Genomic DNA, 22,725 nt, shown 5'->3' with positions numbered 1-22,725 from the left:
TCACTGACCAAACTGTCAAAACAAAAAAGTAATAGAAACAAAAAAGTAATAGAAAAAAATGTTATCTAGTTTAATCTATATTATCTGCATTCTCAAATCAGTCATTCTAACAGTTTACACTACTTTAAAAAGACAAAACATCTCAACTAAAACAAAATATGTATTCAAAGTTTGTTAATTTTAATGATTTAAAACAATATATATACCTGAAATAATTTAATTTAGCAATTGTATGAAATCTATCTGACAGTGACTTTACCCATAAAAACTTTACATTACCAAAATTAGAAAAAAATCTGGAAGACTAATTTTAAACACATTACCACCGTAAATTATTTTTAAAGTTTTAAACAAATAATTATTAAAGTTAACAAAAGTTATTAAATCTTGTTTTAAATTATAATCTTGATTACCAATATGTAATTTATCAATTTAACTAAAGATTATTTCAAGAATCTACAAAAATATACTAAAAATATATTAAACTAAACTTCATATATGTATACTTATAAAAAGTATAAAAATAATTATGACATAAGTAAATTAAATTAAAACTGGTTATCAAAATAATTTAAAATTCAAAAATTACTTATTAATAATTGATAATTTTTTTTTTTAAATCCACCATTTACTTCTGTTGAAACGTTCTTAGAGCATTCGTTTTTAAAATGATTGTTTATTCAACAAAATTTCCTTTAACAAATAAAAAATTCCATAATCTTTGAACAAGAAATTGAAAAATTGATTTTATAATATCAAAAATAAGATGAACAATTTCATATGAGTATTCAGAAACTATCCTTATTTAATATAACTGGTTTTTAAGGTTGCTTGTCCCTCATGTCCAAAATAGCATTTACAATTACAAAATGCTGGTTTACCAGTCCAGGATGCAATAATTAGAAACAAAAAAGAAAAACAAAATTGGTGGCTGGGAGACAGAACCAAAAAGCCAAATTCTTAAAAAAAAAATGATTCCACAAATGAAGGAACTGTAAAATACATTATTAAAAGCTTCTATTTATAATAAGAAATGTATCAGTCATAATTCTCAAACTGTGTTAATAATAGTTCAAGAAATAATATAACTCCACATCCAATTTTTAACTTTGAAATAAAATATAAATTATGTTTAAAAAGATTAAGGAAAAAATACATTTATCTATTAATCCTGTAATAGATTAGTTACTAACTTTTAAAAACATATACTTTGAAATAATTTCAGAGATAACAGTTAACAAAAGCAAACTGGTGAATTCTTAAAAAATAAAAATTAAACTTAAAAAAAGTAATTAGAAGATTACATGATTGCTCAAATAAATGAGTTTTTAATTTAATTCATAAAATAAAAAAAAATTGAAGTGCATAAATGATTTTTTTTTTAAATAATAAATAAGTGATAAAATTGTGCAAAAAAAAATCACAATTATTAATGCTCAAACTCACCAAAGCTTTAACAGATACGCCAGTATGGACTGATAATTTTGTCGGAGCATCAGAGAGTCGTCTTAGGTCACCTAGCGAGCACGCTTTCTATACCACAAGCAACATGCTGTTAAATATTACTTCTAATATCACTACTACAATCATTAAAATATACAGTAGAAGGATTAGATATTAAAGTTCGCTGACAAAGAATTTTTCATATACTTACAAGCCATTATTACAGAGTCTTTTAGAGGAAAAAGATTTTAAAAAAAACCATGATTATTTATCTTCTATGATACAAAACCCAGATGTTGTTGAACATAAAATTATAGTATACAACCTAAAAGAGGTTAATATAGAGTTAAACAATAACTATTAAAACTAACCAATAAGATTTTTTTTATTATTTAATTCTAGCACTCCAAAAGAAAACAATACGTAACATAATCAATGCTTTTATCATTAATCATTTGGCTAAATGTGTTTACCGTTCTAACTTGATTTTTAAAACTGAATTTACATTTTGTGAGGAATAGAATAAAATTTTTACCCAGTAGACACCTCACCACAGTCTCTATTCTAAATACAACTTCCTCTCACTTCTGGACAGGAAACAAAATCCTATCTCGCTTCATCCCAATATAGAATAATAAAGTAAACAATAAAAAAATCCCTTTCTGCATGCCGAAAGGCGGAGGTACATTTCACTGGTGCTAAGTAGGGGATAATAAAGATTTTCACCTTCAAGTTAAGAAAAACTTCAATACGACAATGGTTGCATGTGATAAGAAGTTTCACACGTTTAGCACATAACATGGCCCATCTTACAATCCCAGCAACATTTTGGTCATCCCTTGCCGTAAGGGTTGATCATATTAAAAATTGTTTCAGACAAGTTTAAGGTAATGTTTAGAGGACTGATGACCACTTTAAACCTATTTGATACTGCCTATAAGGGAAGTATGATTTTTTTTGTCTTTGAAACCCCATTTTTTCCAGTTTTTTTACTTACTGGGCCAATGGTTGGCGATATCAAAAAACCTTACTTAGATAAGTTTTAGGCCCTTATCAAAAGAATAGTAGGAACTTTAAACGAATTCAACATTTTACTTAATAAGAAAGTTATAGTAATATTTTGTTTTTCAAAAAAGCTCCCCCATGGTCCAAATTTGCCCATTAACAAACTCTACCAAAATGTTGAGTTGTTATATTTTATATATCAATTTGAAAGTGATTGGTGCAATATTATGGCAGTTATCATGTCCACAAGAAAGTGTAATATAAATACAGTATATATATATAAACTTTTGAACTGATGGTGGTTTTAGCATCATAACAATAGGTAGCTTTTTCTTATAAAATCTACCTAAAATGGCATGAACTGATGAATTATTCTCCTTATCACTCCTTAAGTGTCATTGTTTTCATCTACTATAACCTCTTGTGGATTAAATAGTAAAAAAAGCATTAAAAAACTTACTGAACTCAGTAAAAATTTTAAAATTCTCATGCTTCAATAATATTCAACTACTTTAAAATAATATATTAAATATATATATATTTAATATATACACAACTAAATCAAAAATTGATGAAAATAAAAATATTATTATGCTCTTTGCTATTTAAAAAGCAAACCTCAAAATCAATTACATTTATCATAAAATCAAAATTTAAATAAAGATAATATCTTGTAATATTATAGTAATCTGCAAATATATTTTAATTCATTGCTTTCTTGTAAGTTAATTACCCAAATACATTAAAATAATATAAATAAAAACTAGTTCAAATGCAGTCACTACTAATTACATATATGGTTAGTTTAAGCTGGTTAGCATAGCGGTATCTAAGAATATATAAATTACAGGAAGAATAGCAGGCAAAGCATGAAAAGAATATAAATAGTTTTTAGATAAATTAATTTTTTTCAAATGAAGGTACGAAAAAAGCTAGATGGAATATCAAATACAATTTTATTCATTTAAATAATAAATTACGTCACAATTAATAAATAAGTATATTTAAACATAACGTTAATAAATTTATCAACTTGAAAATTTCCTAATTACATTATAATAAATAAAGTTTATTATAATATACAATTTTATTTTAACATTTATACAAATTTCACAGCAAATACATTTTTAATTCTTTTGAAAAACACCTCAAAAAACTAACAATAATTATTCCTGGAGATTAAACACTAAATAAGGCTACCATGACCTGTTTTGTAGTAGAAGGGTTAATCCTTGTTAGGTTTTAAGAGTTACAAGTTGTAAGGTTGTTGGAATTTAGTCCTACAAGAACATATTGTTCCTGTATATAGTTGGTCTAAAGGCCTAAAAAATTTGAAAATGTACCACAATTCTACATGAAAAAATTGTTATTTCAACATTTGTTATTTCTTCTATACCTTACATCTTTTAAACCCAGCACATATTTTGGAAGTTACTTCAATCATTTGTTTTACTACTGCAGTTTACTGGAATTGGAATTTATATTCCACAAATGGAAAAGATTAAAAGTACTTATTTTGAGAGAACTACCACAACATTGGTGTTGACAGACAATGGAAAGTTCAGACATTGGTTAAGAAGATAAATATTGTCGGTGATACTTCATGCAGGTTAAATAGAGATCACAACATTGTACTACAGTCTAATTTTTTTTATATACAAATATAGAGGACTAACAGATCATGTTTTAATCAATCAACAGATAGTTACAAAAATTGATATTTCATCAATTAAGCGTTGAAGCAATGGCCAAAGCGTTGGATTCTCATGGTCAGGAATTAATGAATTTGTTTTAATTTATTGCTACATATCAATACTTGAAAATCACATTGACATCCGTACTAGATCCATTCCAGCTCTTCTGCCTGATGGCAATTAATTTTCAATAAGTATATGATCACAGGCTGAGGGATATACAACCACCGTACAATATCAAACATTGCCAAAGAAAAAGTTGTATGGAAGAAGACACAAGCACTATTATAATCAGCAAGCTAGAAATGGTATGAATCATTGGAGTAGAGATATAATTTTATTATTAAATACCCAATTATGAAATTTTGTTTAGAAATTATAAACAAAACTTGAATATTTAACTAAGCTTCATTTCTCATTCTATTTCTGATTCTTTTTGCAATTGCTAAAAGAATGAATCATAATTGAGCGAGTTAAGTATGAATCACAAATCTCCAAAATATCACAATAATGTTTTCAGAACACTGTTTAGACATTAAAGTACGACAAATGCATTCATAGTAAGATACCTGTTTTAGCTAATGGCAACTATTGTTTTACAAAGAGAATATGAATATTCCAGATCAGAAATAAGTTACCAGAGAATTCACATTAAATACATTCAGTAACTTGTTTATGTTATCGTTCTGTTTATATGTCAAATAATCTAAGGCATTCTGTTATTTCCAATCACATAAACCAGAACTCATGTGATGTACTACAACATAGATTGGTACTTTTCCAATAATGACGTTTCTTTTCAATAAAATGATGTCTTTAACTTACACAAAATGGAATATCTCTGAAATTATACACATGAAACATTGAGGTTTTTTATATTAAGATATAATTAGGCTTCACAAGAATTTTACCTCCAGCAAGACATTAAATGGGTCATCAAATATGACAAAGAAAAATTTCTTCCTGGCTATCATTCTTGATAATTAATTATCAAATTAATTGATAATTAACATAAGCTTTGAATTTAAATTCTCTCAAATAAAAATAAACTGTAATAAAACAGGAGTTTGCAAGAAAAATTACTTAATGGATCTAGTACTCTAATAAATCATAGCAGAAAAAAAATTAACAATTGTTTTGATTAGAAAGCCTGTAAAAGTGTTCTACACAAAACTGGTTTCATGTAAAAAAAATGTATACGTAGCGCACCCTCACTGATTATTTTTTGTTTCAAACTTCAGCAATAAAATAAAACCTAAAACTTTCATTTATCAAGACTTTTTATGTTTTTTTCTTGCGGTTTTATATGAATGTTTCCTTTAAGTCCAAAGTTAAAGTGTTAATCAGCAATTTAATATTAATATCAGAAATATAATAGTTGGAGATAAGGAGCTTACTGACACACATCATTACATGATTAAATTTCATTAAAATTAATATAAAATTAGAAATTAATAATACTAATAAGTACACGTTAGCACACAGAGCTTTAACTTACCACTTGGGCATTGTTGATATTAGGTTGTTCAACTGGTGTAAGTTCGGCATTTTCACAAGCTTTATGAAGATCACCAAAACTTCGTCTCTGAATTGAATAGTTTTGTAAAATGACAAATACAAAATTAGCATGCAAAATTAGTAAAATAACAGCAAAATTAATTTTAACAAAATAATATAAATTTGTTAAAGAAATCTGATAACCACAAAAAACATTCATAAACGGAAATATGATTATTATATAAAATAATGGAGGTAAAATTAAATAAAATATATAAACTAAAATATAAGAAATTAGTAAAAATATGTAAAACAAATTCACAGGGTATTCCATTTCATATTAAACTGGTTAATAAAAGTACTTCTGATAGACTGGATGAATGTTAGTAGTGTAAAGATTGTTAGACCGATACAATCCCTTACTTTTCAAAGATACGCTCTGGTTACTAAATTTAATAATACTATATACACTTCACTGTCATTAGATTTAAACAACATTAACCTCTTATGAATTTTATTAACGACCATACTGCTCTCTCTTTCTACCTAAGCCAAAGTTCTCATTAAATGTTTTCTTATAAGTTCTATACCATGATAATAAGAACCATGCCTACAATCAAAAGCAAAAAAAAAAACTATAATTTTCAGATTAAATAAATATATTACTATAATTACTATAATTTAACTCGTATGGATATTCAACATAAGAAACGAAAAATAAGTACTACTTAAATGAAAAAATTAAACGACATTATAAAATGTTACCAGTAGGTCAGGGTTTCTCAGGCAATGCAAACCACAACTGGATTATCTACATTACATAAATTGGAAAATTAATTTTAAAATTGGGCCTACACAAGAAAACTGTCATCTTACACAACAGAGTTTAAGAGTGAATTTACTACAGAAAAATGATTTAAACGTGTGAATTTCAGTAAAGCAAGCTCCTCGACACACTACCACGATACATCATGTACTAAAGAGCCAAGGAATGCAATTAATAGATATTAATTCTAATAAGCATAAAATGTAGGAAAATATTGTTAGAAGCAATAAATTAAGGTGGGCAGGGCCCAGAATAGATGAAGGAATAATTTTTTTTAAGAACAAAGAATAAAACTTGCAATAAAGTAGCAAACTTGAGTTATAGAATAGCAAAAAAAAAGTTAAAGATTGTATTACAATGGGTAGAACTACTAAAGGTGGTTAGGATATGAGGTATGATTGTTTAAGCCATAATGACAGTATAATTTATTTTACTAATAACATTATAATAAGAATGCACTAACCTTTAATGAACTATTTTTTATCTTAAAAGGTCAAAGCCTCAGGTCAAAGACCCAGTCCCATACAAGGTTGACAGTCCCAAAACTATCAACCTAACTAGAGTACCTCCAGTACCACTAACTAGAATTATACACGACAAGTTAATGATGGGTGAGGAGAAATCCCAACACAGCAGAGAATAGCCCTACCATTAATTTTATCGATGCAGGACCCGTAAAAAATCAGAAACAATTGGTAAGCATAAAGTAGCATCGCTGCAGAACTGAAATTTGCTGAGACATTATAGAAAATGAAAATTAAGCTTATTAAGCTAATGTTTTGATTTTCAAAATAAATTAGTTTGAAAGAGATTTAATAAAAAATGTTCAGTTTATAAACAAAACCAAAAAAAAATTAACACAACTCAGACTGTAGAGCTTGCATTATCTAAACGTCCTTTACCCTTGTTCTAGATATATAATTTATAAAATAAAATATAAAGCTGTTAAAACAAATTAATAAAAAGAAAACTAAATAAATGAAATAGCATTTTTATTAAAACAAAAATACTTACAAGCTCTCTGATTGGAACAGGAGCAGCAACTGGTTCCTCTGAACATTTTTTTACTGTTTTTAAAGTTTTTTCAGCTTCACTACAATACGTTTGTTTCTATTATAATAAAACAAATAACATACAAAAACAAACTACTGTAAGTAAAAAAGCAATTGCTACAATACTAACAATTTTTAAAAAGGCATAAAAATAAATAAGGCATAAATCTCACTGCTACTAATAATAAACAAAAAGGGGGAAAAATATAAAATAAAGCCTAATGTTAAGAAAGATTGCTAATTTAAAAAAAATATATACTATTAATAAACCAGATTACAACAATTTGCTAACAAAAATAATTTATAATATCAGCTCACATAATATTAGAATATTTTTTTCCTTGCACGTAAGTGCTTAATCTCAAATACTTAAGATTACACACAATAAAAAAAAAATAAAATAACAAAAAAAATTCCAGATAGTTTTATCAATTATAAGCATTTTACAAACAATTCAGTAACAAACTTAAAATTAGCCACTGAATTTGTTAGTTGTTCAAAGTATGAATAATTATAAAAGATATGTGTGTAATGAAATATATAATTAAACTGCTTTGCCTTCAATTTACAAATGTAATCAATATATTAGCAGTCTCAGGCAGAACTTCGTGTCTACAAAGTGTAAAGAGCAATATAAAATACAATTTTAGGTTTTTATAGAACTTTAATAAGAAACTTTCAGTTTTTATTTTGAATATATCAAGCTAACAAGACATTTTTTATGATTCAATCAATCAAGATTTATTTTAGCAATAAAGGGATAAAGTATTAAAGCATAAAATAACCTGCAAAAAACTTTCATTGTTTCAGGAATTCAACCGGTATTTATATTAATTGTAATTGGTTTGCAAAAGGAAACAATACAAAACTGTCAAAAACATAATCACTCAGATATTACAAACTTGAAAAGAATATTAGAATAATGCGACAGAGGATTGTCTTAGTGGTTTTGTTATGTTACAGTTGTTCAATGGTTCTCTAATTCCAACCAATGGTTAGGTTAAATAAAGTGGATGAACTTTGGGGGAATTATATTATCACAAATAATTGTAAGATTATAATATTTGACATATTACTAAAAAAAATAATTATATGCATGTTAACACCTGATAGGCAAAATTTATTAAAAGAATTTCTTGTTTCCCCTAACCTAATTAACTAAACCTTATAATAATATAATTTATAAAGCAGTTTTAAAAATTATATAAGCCTATTTTATATTACAATGCAAATGGTGACATGGTTTTAACTGCACATCAATTTACTTATTTAAAACAAATTGTGTAATTACTAAATTGTGTTATCAGAAACTAATACAATAAAATATCTGCTTAAATCTGTACAATGTTTATGCGTAATTATGGTCATAACCTGCCAGGTTAGTCCAGTGGTTAAACTCATCACAAAATCAGCTGATTTTTGAAGTCAAGAGTTCCAAAATTTCAGTCCTTGTAAAGGATAGTTGCTTTTATATGGAATTGAATACTAAGCTGTGGATATAGATATTCTTTGATGACTGGGTTTTACAGTATTTGGTGGAAACACCAAATTACAGGTTGGGTAAACCATCTGTAAAACCTGCCAGGAAAATTCCAAGGAATTGGAATAACCAAGGGTCGCACACGTCTAAGGCTAATTTTTTTTAATGACAACAAATAATGATAAAATAGGAACATCAGAAAAGAAAAACTTTAATGAAGTATGTAAACATATAAAACAGCTACAGGTAACAAAAAAAGGGAAAAATTTTACCAATTTAAATTTAAAATAAATAAAGCAGCAATAAAAGTACCTATAAAATACATTTCAAAATGTTTACACAATATTCTAATTTCATCGAATTGTTTTTGTTTATATATATACCTAGAACAGAATACCGAGATAAAAAATATGTTAATTTTTCACGAAAGTACTTTCACGGGTTCCCACATCTTGTCATGACTGAAATAATTCTGTTATTGCATAATAAAAATTGAAATTTAAAAACAAAAATACTAAAATAATGAAAATTTAACATTTGCAAGTGCTACAATCTGTTCCATTTTTTATAAGACTGTCTCTCTCAAACACTGTCCGATGGTTTATAAAACAGAAATTTTATATTTATATAAATGCAATTTGTGTGTAATATTTTTCTAATATATTTAATTTAATGTCTTCATTATTAATTTCTATTATTTTTAAATTTGTGTTTTATCAGAAATAGAAGAATGTTTATAGTTTATTAGAAGTTCTGCCATATTAGATAAGCCTAATTAATTATTTTTGTTAATTTCTAAGAAATCTAATTTTAAAGGATATATTTGTTTTTCCTATATAAATACATATAATCACAATCATTACATTTAATTTGATAAATTCCACATAGTTAATATTTTATTGTAATTATTAGGTTTGCATGCTGGTTAAATATTTCTTAATTGTTAAGTGTTAGCAATGTTTTCATTACGACTGATTATGCATTTGTTGTAAGGTAGCTCTTTTGTTTTAATACTTGTTTTTTTATAAATATTATTAATTAAAGTAGTATCATATACATCCAATATAAATTTTATGTTTATTTCATAATTTAACTTTTCTTTGTTATTATGTGTGTATTTGATTGCTCTATTAATCATATTTGTATAAATGTTAAATTTATGAGAACAAGGGTGATTGGGATGATTTGATTTTTTAAGAAATTGTTATATAATTAGATGTAGGTTTTTCATATACTGATGTAGTTTTGATTGAATATTATTTATACATATTTTATATTGTTATATTATTTTAATACGATTCATTATCAGTATTATGACTGTTTACAACTGATTGAACTTTTTATGGTGCTAAGTAAAAGTAATAAAAACACTTGATAGTAATTTATCTGAAATTAATAATCAATTATTTGAAAGTAATAGGTGGTAATAAGTATTTAAGAGGGTGTGGTGTGTATTATATTTTCTTTATATAGAGAACATTTATTACCACATTAACAGTGTGCATGCATAACAATTTAAAATAACCTATATATATATATATATATACTAATAATCAAAAAAGATAAAATTATGATATCTGCAATTACCATAATAACTTGCTTATCACAAAATATAAATGTAGTATTTTTATTTAAGAAAAGTAAGGGGAAAAATTATATTACAATAACTTTAGTAACATGACAAAACTGTTTTCCTTTATAATGTATCAAAAACCAGTAAAATCACATTCATCTACAGGACCAGATGTTGTCTACACTTTGGCCAATAAGTCCCTTTTCATATAAAGGAATAAATATGAGAACTGTTTGTTATTGGCTTATTTATATTTTTACATACAATTTTAAATTACATCTGTATCTGCTCTTTCATTGTCCTCACTATGTTTTATAAACTGCCAAGTGTATTTTAGACATTCTCTTCAATGATGAAGGAACAAATTTGTAAAAACAGTGTCTGACAGCAGTTTTAACATCAACATTTATTAGTCGTACATGAAAAATTTTCTCTTTGATTATAATTCAAAAACGGTTGTCATAGGTTGTTAAGACTCGACTTCAAGGTGGCGCCTGAATTTCTCAGCCCCTACAAATCCATTGTCCTTCAAAATGTTTATTCAAAAAGCTATAATGAGCTGGAGCTTAACTTTGTTGTAAAATAGCACTTAATACCAGTCAAAGCTGAGGAATAAAATAATTTTCAAACATGTTACGGTATACAACAATGTTAACATTTCCTTAAAATATGGCCCTATAACATTGTTTTAAATATCACTGTTTCATCAATATGAGTACTGATGGTATGTGATTTCCTCATACATGTGATTTCCTCAAGTGGGAGAGATTTTCTGTACACCAAAATACACCTCAAAGATTTATTATTCAGGTAAAAGTAAAACTTGTCAGAGAATAAAACTGGTTTCTGTGATTGAACATTGGGAAAGATCTTAGAAGATCTTTGGAACAAATTTCATTTAAAAAAATGTCTTAATCAGAAACCTCATTAACACAAGTAGGCTTAAAAAGGTTTAAATTTAGAAGTGTTGAACAAGTAATATTTAGCTCTGAAGACCTTTTCCTTGTCAATTTAAGAGGAAATTGTAAACAGGATTCCTCAACAATGTTATTCTATTTGACTGTTACGGCATCTAAATTGTTTCAAATCTACAACTAATCCTGGCTCTCTTTTCCCACTTTTGGTGTTATTACTAATGAATGGAGCTTCCTTACTATAAACACTTAATCTGTCTCATGATTTTGTAGTTTTCATTTGCTCATGCAACCAAATACTAGCAACAAGTCTTTTTTCAATTGAATACTCGCTTGTGTCAGTCATTTTAAAACAGTGCACAAACCAAAATTCTCACTGAAAATGTAAAAATATCAACTTCTACACTTTGTTCAGTAAACGAAATTAGATGATTAATCTCTACAATCACGTGATGATGTACAGTGATATTATAACCTGTATATTATATCATGGAAAGGGACTTTATGGCAATTATGTAGGTGAATTAATGTCAAGAAATTCAGAAATATCACATAGACCACACCTAGAGATCACGCGTGTAACGTGTAAAATACAGAACTTATTTTAAATCATTTTTAGTGTATATATTAATATAACTTCATACTTTACATGTAATAAGGTCAATTTTAATGAAAAAAGGGCAAAACAATATGCAGTTTAATTTCCACTGTTACAACTATAACAGTTTACATTTTACATATACACATTTAATGAATGGGTCTTCTTAAAGAAGAATTTCATAAAAAATAAATGTAATGTTTAAAATATATCCCTACATTAAATTGGGTTGGATAATCCAAATCAACAGATAAATTTAATTCAAATCTATAGTGTTAAACCGAAGTTTTATTTGGAAATCAGCCATTTAACCCGAACATCACTCAGATGTGTCCACTTTTGCATCAAACACAAATTTTCTATTAACCGTATATAAAATTTATCTCATACACAGTTTGAAAACAAAGCAGCTTCTGTGGAAAAAATTTAAAAGTGTCAATTCTAAAAAGTTATTCAAGTTTATTTATTTAATAACAAAATTACTTACCTAACATATATAATATGCAAACAGGATGTAAAAATTTTTATTTAATAATTTTATTCATGGAGATAGCATGAACCACAATATATAAAATATTATCAATTATAGTTATTGAACCAAATTATTTTTTTTAATAAAATTATTTGAAGTTAAAATTGAATTTTGTGTGAACTAAATGAAATTAAAGTCATCATCAAATCAATACAAATTATGAAACTTAAAAAAAATGAATACACTGTAGGGACCACAAAATTACAATTACTTACAACAACATTGATAAAAGCAGAGGTGTAGTATCTTTGATTTTTTATCACTTTACTTCACATTAAACAGATAACAAAGTTGTTCTATTTATATATAAGATTAAGAGTATAAAATGATTTTTATTTATAAGCTACTCATACTTACTTTGTTAGCATTTATTCCAAAATACCACAAATACACATTTCTAAGACTGAACCAAACAAATGGAACGAGGACAAGCATTTCAAAATTTCAGATAGAACTGGATTAATAGTTAAAATAACAGCAATAAATCGTAACTTACTTATCTACACACGTACTTGAAAGTGAAAAGATAAGGTAAATAAGGTGTAAATGATACGATAATTACAAGCACAAGCTAATGACAAACACAAACATAAAAATATACATTACAAATAATATATAATAATAGATACTTACCAAATCTCGTACACATACGTTAGACAAATCATCCTCTTCGACAGTAACAACTACTGGTGTTTTAAGTAATTCTGAACTATGTCCATTTGTCATCTATCAATAAATGACATGAAAGCAACAAACACAACAAAACACAATACACATAAGCAAAATTACACTAAATTATATTAGAAAACATATTTTATAAATAACAATTAAAAGCAATCACTGTGTTAGTATAAACACAAACACTTTGCGCTGTTATTTATATTAAAACAAAAACAAAATGCTAAAGCACTCAGCACTCGGCAAAAAACATAATATTTTTTTTTAGAAAGCACTCTTCTCATAGCTATTTCAAGCAATTATTTTAATAATTTTAATTTGAATATAAATAAACATGACTTAAATTTAATATTAATACAAATTGGTAATCAACAATGTAGAATAAACCGAAATCACTTACTCTCATGTATCTAAATGAAGGTTTTGTATAAACTTGAAAAAATTACTTTAAATTTGATGATATAAAAAAAAAAAAACAACAGGAGATTCAAAAACAAAATTTAAGGTACTATATCACAACAGCATTCATATCAATAATAATTATTTGATATGACAAAATCATAACATACTACTGCCTCTAACATTTATAAATAAAAAATTTTTCTGGTTAAATCCAAATAGAATCAAAATAATCTTAAGATAGTTACTGAATGTAAAGATATCACACGAGAGATTGTTCAATAATCTAATACCAAAAGCAGAGAATTGCATTACATTCAGTTACTTTAGTAACAGTGTAGCTTTTTAAAGGGGATGAACTATTCAAGTAATGTATAATCTGAGAAATACAAGAAATAGAATACTGCACCTGCTTCAAACTATGAACCACCTTAAAATTTTGATGAAAACTATAATAAACATAAATTTTTCAAAATGAGATGCACAAATATAATACAGCCTTTAAATACAAAGCAGTATTGAAGCAAATATGACTCAAACAATATTCAAATAGCATAGTGGATGCATTACACTGCAAGCAAAGAATATAGGAATTTTACAGGAATGCCCAGTAAGAGAAAATTCTGAAAGTTACATGAACATGAAGCTCCATCCCTTAGAAAAACAAACATGTAGAAAACACTCATAATAATTGAATAAGCAAAAAAATTGCCACATGAATCACCAATATATAAGGAGAAAGAGTAAGGAAATGAAAAAGAACTAAAAATTAAAATTAAAATTCACTGAAAAATTGTAATTGATTTCAAGCTTTTAAAAAGTTTTTAAATTTCAACCACATCATCTATGTATAATATAGACACTGAAATGAAAGGAAACATGTATCTATATGTAACTAATGATTTCATATTAACAAATGTTTATGTACAGCAAATGCTAAGCATCAGTAACGTATACATTATACATTAAATATTATACTTATACATTTATTATGTCTTTCAATTTACTATTCAAAAAATTTAATTTTTAGTTTATTAAGAAAAATACAAAAGAGCTAAATGTTATGAAGCAACTTAATGAAATTTTATTTAACACAGTTATACCATTTTATATGTCGTCATAATGCAGTGAAGATATCTCTGTTTCTAATGATAGTGCTATCTAAATTAAAAATAAAAAGTTATTGAATATGATTTCAAGATTCACAAACTATTCAAAAAATAAAATTTAAGTACACTTAAAAAAGAGAAAATATTTAAAAAAAATAAAATTTAACTACACTGCCACAATTACTGATCAGAAAAATACAGGAGCTTAAATAACAGGATCACTAAGTAACAGAAACATAGCACAAATATGTAAAATTGAGTACGTAAATGAATTTTATAAAGGTTAACTGAGTCACTGAGAAAAATGAATCTAAATTTAACATTAAGAAGTGGGAGTTAACCAGAATGAATATACATTAGTCGCTAAGACGTAGGGTAAGAAATGAATGGTGCCAAAAACTGGAATTCTTGCATTAAAGCATATAATTATTCAGTAAATTTATGTAACTCAAATGAAACGAATCCATTAAATTTAATAAAGCCACAATTTTATGGAATTCAGATTTTCTAGAACAATTAACAAAATTATTTTTTTCAGAATAACTAACCAAATATGTAGCTGCAACTGCTAACAAATTATTCAAATTAGTTCACAACCAGTGAATTTATTCCTACAAATCCTTTAAAAAATAACTGTGGAACAAAGAATTACTCGAACACCTGAAATAACATACTAGGCTATCTTCTATTAAACATTAAACTGTTACAATTTATAAAACCCACAACAGAAGATTTAATGCATTTCAATGTATTTATAAAGGCCAGATCAGAAGACCAATGCTTTCTACACCATACGGATGTCATGTAATAGAAGGGTGAACTTTTTAGTTTTCAAAATATTGATCTAGATGTTCTAAAATTAAGACCTAATAGTTTCTTTTTTTTTTAATTTAGTTTCAATTTAAACAACCACAATTTAGTTTTTTTATTATTACATTATTTGAGTAATATAAAATAACACTGGTCAACAAGATTTTTGTCTCAAGAGTACAGATAGATGTACTTTAATGCAGTTTTTTATCCTGTATTCAAATATATATTTGGAATTTCTCCATCACCCACAATTTTTTGTTGTTTTAATTCTTTTAAATATTTTAAAATGTTTTTTTCGTCCATTGTCAAGTACAAGCTCCAAGAACATTGTAAATATGATGGAACCAAATGAGCTAACTCAAAGGGTAATGTTACTATTGTTGTGCATGTTCACACGTGTATATACATATACAAACATGATCTAGTGTAGCACACATTCATCAGAACAATGCCAGTTGTGAGATAGTAGTGTACTACTAAATACATCATTGAAAGTGCTTTTAATTAGTCGTTAGTTACAAAATGCCTACAGTTTAAGTCATCCTAACAATTTTTGTTATGTATGTGGTGAAGTGACGCTCAAGTTTTCAATAGAGTCGTTGGGGGAAAGGGCAAGTGATATTAAATCAAAAGCATATACCTCTTTGTGGGACACAACGTACACTCATGCCAGATACAACAAACCATATAACCAGACTAACCATGAATACTCATGAAAATTTTCAAACCACCCAGAAATCTTTTTTTTTAAATGACCATTTTTATTTTATGTTTCAAAATTATAAATCTTTTTCTTCAGATATGACAAAAACCTATAAAACCAAGCTACTATTTTAGCAATTTAACTGTCTTCTAGCATGTTTAACTGTCTTTTAGCATGTTTATGTCTTCTCAAAAACATGTTTTGAAAGTTTTCATAAATATTTTTATGCTACAATTTTTCATAAAATTATTTTTTTTAAATATATTTTTTACAAATTTTTAAATTTATAACTGAATTTCTTAAGATGGTTTATATAGTTTTAATAAATTTTATTATATTTAAGTGGAACACATTTTTTAGTACCTGTATCCACTTCATTATATAAAAAAATTTGAAATTTTTTTCATTTAAAAGTATTTCACTCTACTGGCAGCCATTTGAGGATGTTAATCAATATACTTTATATCAATGAGATTTCAAACATCAGTCACTACACAAACAGATCAAAGAATGTTGTTCGATCCCTGCTATCAAAACGACACGTAATAGACGTTTGAACTGTCCAAAATTAATGTTTTAATTAAGTACCACTTAATTTTAAGCATGTAATTATATTTATTTTAGTCATTTTAAATATAAAAAATAATGTAGCTAATCTAAAAAATATAAAACTTCATATTATATTATTTAACAAACTTTTTCTTTGCAATTAATTTGACAGGAATATAAATTCTTTTTTTTTAAATAATGAATTAGGCTAAATAATGTAAATAAATTATCTAATATTCTGCACACATAAAATTAATCTTAACAGTTAATATTAAGAAATAAAATTGTATAAGATCAAATGATAAAATAATTCTAACAACAGCAATTTAACAATGAACAAGATAAATTAAATGTAAAAAAAGTATTGGTAATAATTTCAAGTTCACTATAATGATACTTTAAATACAACATATTGAAGTGATCAGTTCATTGAAATTTTTTTACTAACAACATTACATTACACAATGAAATTTTATAAAATTAAATTCAATTAACAATTTACTTATCAATGGAGCATGTATTTACAATGCAAATTATGTATTTAATAATAAGCAAACACAGCAAACAGGAGAAAAAAACGAACATTTTTTAATAAAAAATATTATAAAGTAACTTACAACTGAAATATGATTTTCTTTTTCTTCAGACTTTTTCGTTTTCTTAGTCTTCTTAGTTTTTGTTGATGTAGTATCAACACCCTCGCTGCTTTTCTTCTTCTTTACTGTCTTCTTTTCTGAACTGACTGATTCAGTAATTTCACTCTGTTAAAAAATAACAGAAAAAACAAATATGTTCAATTCAATGTAATAGATAAGATAAAAAACAAGAAAATTTTAATTTAAAATTAAGATGATTTTTTCTGATGATGATGATGATAATTTATTTATTTTTATAATAATTATAATAGATTAACAACCATAGTATTAGTAAAATGGAAGAAAAATTTTGTAAGATGTAAAAGGCTATACATAATCAAGACTTGGATCCGAACCACGAGATAAAAAGCAGTTACACTAAAATTTCACTTTGGAGATAGGCAGAATGGTAGTAAAAAAATTAAAAAAATAAATAAATGAGATTTTTTTTAATTGAATTTATAACACAGACCTGTCAATTAGTCGAAAAGTAAAAAAAATAGTCTGCAGTTAGTTTGAATGATGTATAACAGAAATTTCTTATAATTAAACCAACATGGACATCAAAATGTACTTAATATTTAATTCAGTAAATGCAAAAAATGTCAATTATTTCAAGTGACAAATAAACATAGGAGTATTCCATTTTAATTCAATATATTCCCAAAACTTTTATTGCAACAATATTTTTGATTTTATTGATATTTGATATATGATAACTACCCACTTTATAGTGGCCAAAAAATATTTTTTTTATATTTAAAAAAAAAATGTTTGCTTTAGTAATAAACTTTTCTTACTTGCCAATAGGTAAAATCAGCCTCATTTCATCACTTTTTCCATAAACTGTAGCATTCTTATTTTACATCACACAGAGATCAAAAAACGTTTTTTGGAAAGAGTTAAACATGGAACTTCATCTTGGTGAACTCAAATTCACTGTGTTACATAACCAAATCTTGTAATGTTTAGAAGTTACATTTACATATTGTTTTTAAAATTATAGGCCCAAAATAAATAATGAAGGGGTTAGGATAACAGAGCGGTTTTTTACCTTTTAACTCTAAGGTACTAGTAGTACTTATAAAAAAAATTGGACTGTTACAACACAGTGTACTTCATTTAAACAAAATGGCCGCCAAATCGTAAAATTTTAGAAATGTTTCATTTTTGGCGTCCGAAACCACATGTGGAACAGGTAGCAAAAATCTTTAATCGGGTGCCACTCACCAAAATGTAAAACTCATGTTATCTGCTCTAAAAATGAAATTTGATTATATAATTAATTCTCCTTTCAACCAGGGTATGTGATGTAGCAAATTAAATTCGCATGCTGTCACAGTGTGAAAAATGCCAGGCACTAATGAAGTGCTCAGATTACTGCAAGAGAGCTGGGATGATTTTGATTCTGAAATTAACTTCAAACAGTGTTTTTCTGTACCCGTTGTGAACTAACTACTCAAATTCTTCCATTTCAAAAGTACTCAGATAAACTTACTGAAAAATTTAATAATCTAAAATGCATCATTTTTTTTAAAAAGAAACAAGCTAGTTCCTCAACATTAAAAAGGAAAACTTGTTGGAGGGTGAATGTATTGCTATGGAAAATTTTCTTTTTGTGATACAGGATGAAGTCCAATCATATCACTAGTCAAAAACTTATGTCACAGTACATCCATTTCTCAAATATTTTAAAAAAGAAGGAAAATTAAAAAGCCAAACTACTATGTGATTAGTGAGTACTTGAATCACAGTACTACATCATTCTTCTACTTCCAAAAGCAAGTTATAAATAAAAAACACTTATTACAAGTTACACATGTTTTTTATTTTTTTCATGGCTCCTCAACCCAGTATAAAAACAAACAAAAATTTCATAAATCTGTGCTACCACCAAGAAGATTTTGAAATTACAGCTGAATGGCATTTTTTGCCTCATACCATGGTAAAGGACCATGTGATGGTATTAGTGGAACTATAAAAAGGACTGAGTAAAGCAAACCTACGAAGGACAATCAACAATCAAATTGTTACACTTTCTGAAATGTACAATTATTGCAGAGACAATATTAAAAATATAACATTTATTCTCTGCTCTAATAAAGATAAGAGACTGAAGAATACCTCAGTTCTCATTATCAGATAATCACAACAGTCTTAGAAACAAGAATCTTTCACAATTTCCAACAAGTCAGAAATATATTCTATAAGTCCAAGCGATCTCTGAATCAAAAACATTTACATTAATATCAATACAAAAGGACAGTGTTTCTGATTGCTTTATAGGTTTACCAAAGCCGAAATGTAAAAATTTTGTCTGCTGCGTATACAATAGCATGTGGTGGTTTTGACTTCAAGTTATTGAAGGTCAAAATACATGAAAATGAAGAGGAATATCGAATACACTTTTTCCATCTGCAAGGTCCTGGTACTTAGAGAAATCATTGAGGGATAATCAAACAGTAACTGGAAAATGTTTTAAAGATTCTCATACCTTCAGAGTTTTTTCTATCAACTACTAGAAGAGGACACACAACATTACATCAAAGACGAATGAGGAGTTCTACTCAATAAAAAAATGGCAGGAACACTAAGTTTGATATCAAAAAGTGCAAGATTTATTCATAACTTCCACTAGTAGGAGTAATATAAGATAAAAAACAACTTGCTAATGAATTTGAATTGTTTATCATTTTCAATTATTATTTATCATTTTGTAATTAATATTTATCATTCTATAATTGACTACATTAATTATCAATTTATTTATTCTAATGAGTTTATTTGTAATTTTTATAATCTGAAAAAAATACATATCATTTTTGGACACACTGTTTACGATTAGAAGGAACCGTGTTTTTAGCGGTTTTGTTGGCTTCATTACTCATCAACCTCTTTGAGCAACAAAATAATTTTATATGGTTTTAAAGCACATAAAAATTACTTACACCTGTAAACATTTCAGAGTTTTTCCATCTGTCCCACATGTGGTTTTTGAGCCCCAAAAATGAGACATTTCTAAAATCTTATGATTTGGCAGCCATTTTTTTTAATGAACACTGTAACAGTCCATTTTTTTTTTAAGTACTATTAGTACATAATAGTTAAAAGGTAAAAAACAAGGCCCGTAACCCTAATCCCTTTATTATATATATTTTTATAAATAATTATTTATTTTGGGCCCAAAATTTGAAAAAACAATTTGTAAACATAACTTATTAAACATAACAAGATTTTGTTATATAACAAAATGAATTTTGAGTACACAAGATGATGTTCCATCTTTACTCTTTGCAAAAAGAGTAAAACCTTTTGACCCTCTGTATGATGTAAAATAAGAACGCTACAGGTCACGGGAAAAAGTGACGAACTTTGCTGTTTTTACCTGCTGGCAAGTTAGAAAATAGGTTATTACTCATGAAAACAATTTTTTTTAAATATAAAAAAAATTTTTGGCCACTACAAGGGGGTAGTTATCATACATCAAATATCAACAAAATCAATAATAGTGACGCACTGATTATTTTTTGAATTAAAATAGAATACTCTCATAACAAAGTGATTAAAAATATAAAAATCAATCAAATTAGAGTAAAATACAAAATATCAAATCTATTTTAATAATGATTTGTTGTTGAATATACTGTAACAAATATATGTGATTAAAATTTATGTATTATTCAACTTAAAACTTTATGATAAATGTGCATAAATGCTGAGAACATTAATAAAAAAAATGAATCAAAAATTTATAACATTTCTTATAGTTATGTAGCTAGAAAATAAGTTCAATGATCTAACTATTTTCACAGAAATTCTAAAAGTTGTAATAAAATATTCATAAATTAAAATAATTATTTTCAAATTTAAAGTTCTTCTATGTTTCTTGAACATTTCATTGAATTAGTAATTTTGTTTAAAATTCCCCTTTATAAAATCGAGAACATTTTAAATAACATGAATGAATTACATACATTTAATATATTGTGAAATTAGGTTTAAGCTTTATTGATAAAAGATGATGACTGATGAACCATAAAGACAAGCATTACTTTTGACGTCTTATTATACACTTTTAGGCTAATATAAGTACAGAGGCTTGTACATTTTGAATCTTGTACAGGCTCATTAACCAACCAGCAAAGTATCCACAATCTGGTATTCAAATCCATATAAAATAACTGCCTTTACTAGGATTTGAACCTTAGAACTCTCTATTTTGAAATCAGCTTATTTGCGATGAGTTCACCACTAAACCACAATAATAATCATTATCATTATGGTAAAAAAATATGAATAACAGACACTTTGCATTAAGACATTGAGAATAAGATGTTCTAGAGATTGATTTTGGTTCCAGAATTTAAAATCAAATTTATTTTATTTGGTTAATGTGGTAGATTTTAAAGTAAAATTTTTAATCTAACCAGACATGATAAAACAAAAAAATCTGATCTGACACCACATGACGACTTCCTTGTACGGCTATTAATTAATTACATTTACAAATTTTTTTTAATGAAAAGTACATAAAATTTTATTTCATTATTATCTAATTATTATTCACCGTACATTTTTATTTTTACAATCTGAGGTTCATTTATTAATAAATCAATATATTATATTAAAAAAAAATTAAAAAAAGGAAAAATGTTGCAAATAAAAATACTAAGAGAAAATGATAAATATAAAGAGGAAGAAAACGTTAAGACTAAGGAAAGAATAAAAAAATTAAGAGAGGATGATGAATATAAAGAGAGAAAATTTGGAAACTAAAGAGCGTGTACACAAATTAAAATCAGAAGAATTACATCAAGCCACTGAGCGATTAAATAACTGGCAACAAAAGACAAACGAAATGATGACAACTCCGACTTAGGGAGAATATTGTCAGACAATTTCAGAGGAGTAATGAACTAAAAGTAAGATTTTTTTATAGTTTATTAAAGATTGGGCATGTATGCCTCAGTGTATATGTTGTTCTTGTGAGGGTCTATTTTTCAGTCACTCTGTAGTTAACTTTAATGTAGATAAAATTAAACAGAAATTCCAGAGTAATTAAATAAAATTAAACTAGAAAATCCAAAAATAATACAATTTAAATTATAATTTTCAATTAATATTAATCACCAAATCTATTACATATACACATTAACGCCTATTAAATTACATATATACACATTTTTAAAAGTACGTAGAATTTTATTTCACTAATAGCTTCTAAT

The 22,725-nt window shown here is 26.3% G+C and overlaps 1 protein-coding gene across 19 annotated transcripts in view; it reads right to left on the bottom strand.

Annotated features, from left to right (window-relative positions):
* The window catches only part of LOC142329075 (uncharacterized), a 459,789-nt gene that overhangs the window by 76,597 nt on the left and 360,467 nt on the right, over nt 1–22,725 (bottom strand). For 8 of the 19 annotated variants that reach the window (XM_075373397.1, XM_075373398.1, XM_075373399.1 and 5 more), the window contains 5 exons: nt 17,483–17,626; nt 13,248–13,340; nt 7,480–7,575; nt 5,641–5,727; nt 1,447–1,533 (listed from right to left, as the gene is read on the bottom strand). In XM_075373397.1, coding sequence (XP_075229512.1) covers nt 1,447–1,533; nt 5,641–5,727; nt 7,480–7,575; nt 13,248–13,340; nt 17,483–17,626 — 507 coding nt within the window. The remainder of the gene's footprint in view (nt 1–1,446; nt 1,534–5,640; nt 5,728–7,479; nt 7,576–13,247; nt 13,341–17,482; nt 17,627–22,725) is intronic. The other 11 variants (XM_075373382.1, XM_075373387.1, XM_075373390.1 and 8 more) reach the window with 9 other exon arrangements.

Source organism: Lycorma delicatula, chromosome 8, assembly GCF_047948215.1.
Source record: "Lycorma delicatula isolate Av1 chromosome 8, ASM4794821v1, whole genome shotgun sequence".
Classification (NCBI taxonomy): domain Eukaryota; kingdom Metazoa; phylum Arthropoda; class Insecta; order Hemiptera; family Fulgoridae; genus Lycorma; species Lycorma delicatula.
The sequence above is the reverse complement of the archived record's forward strand: the minus strand, read 5'-3'. Positions and strand labels throughout refer to the sequence as shown.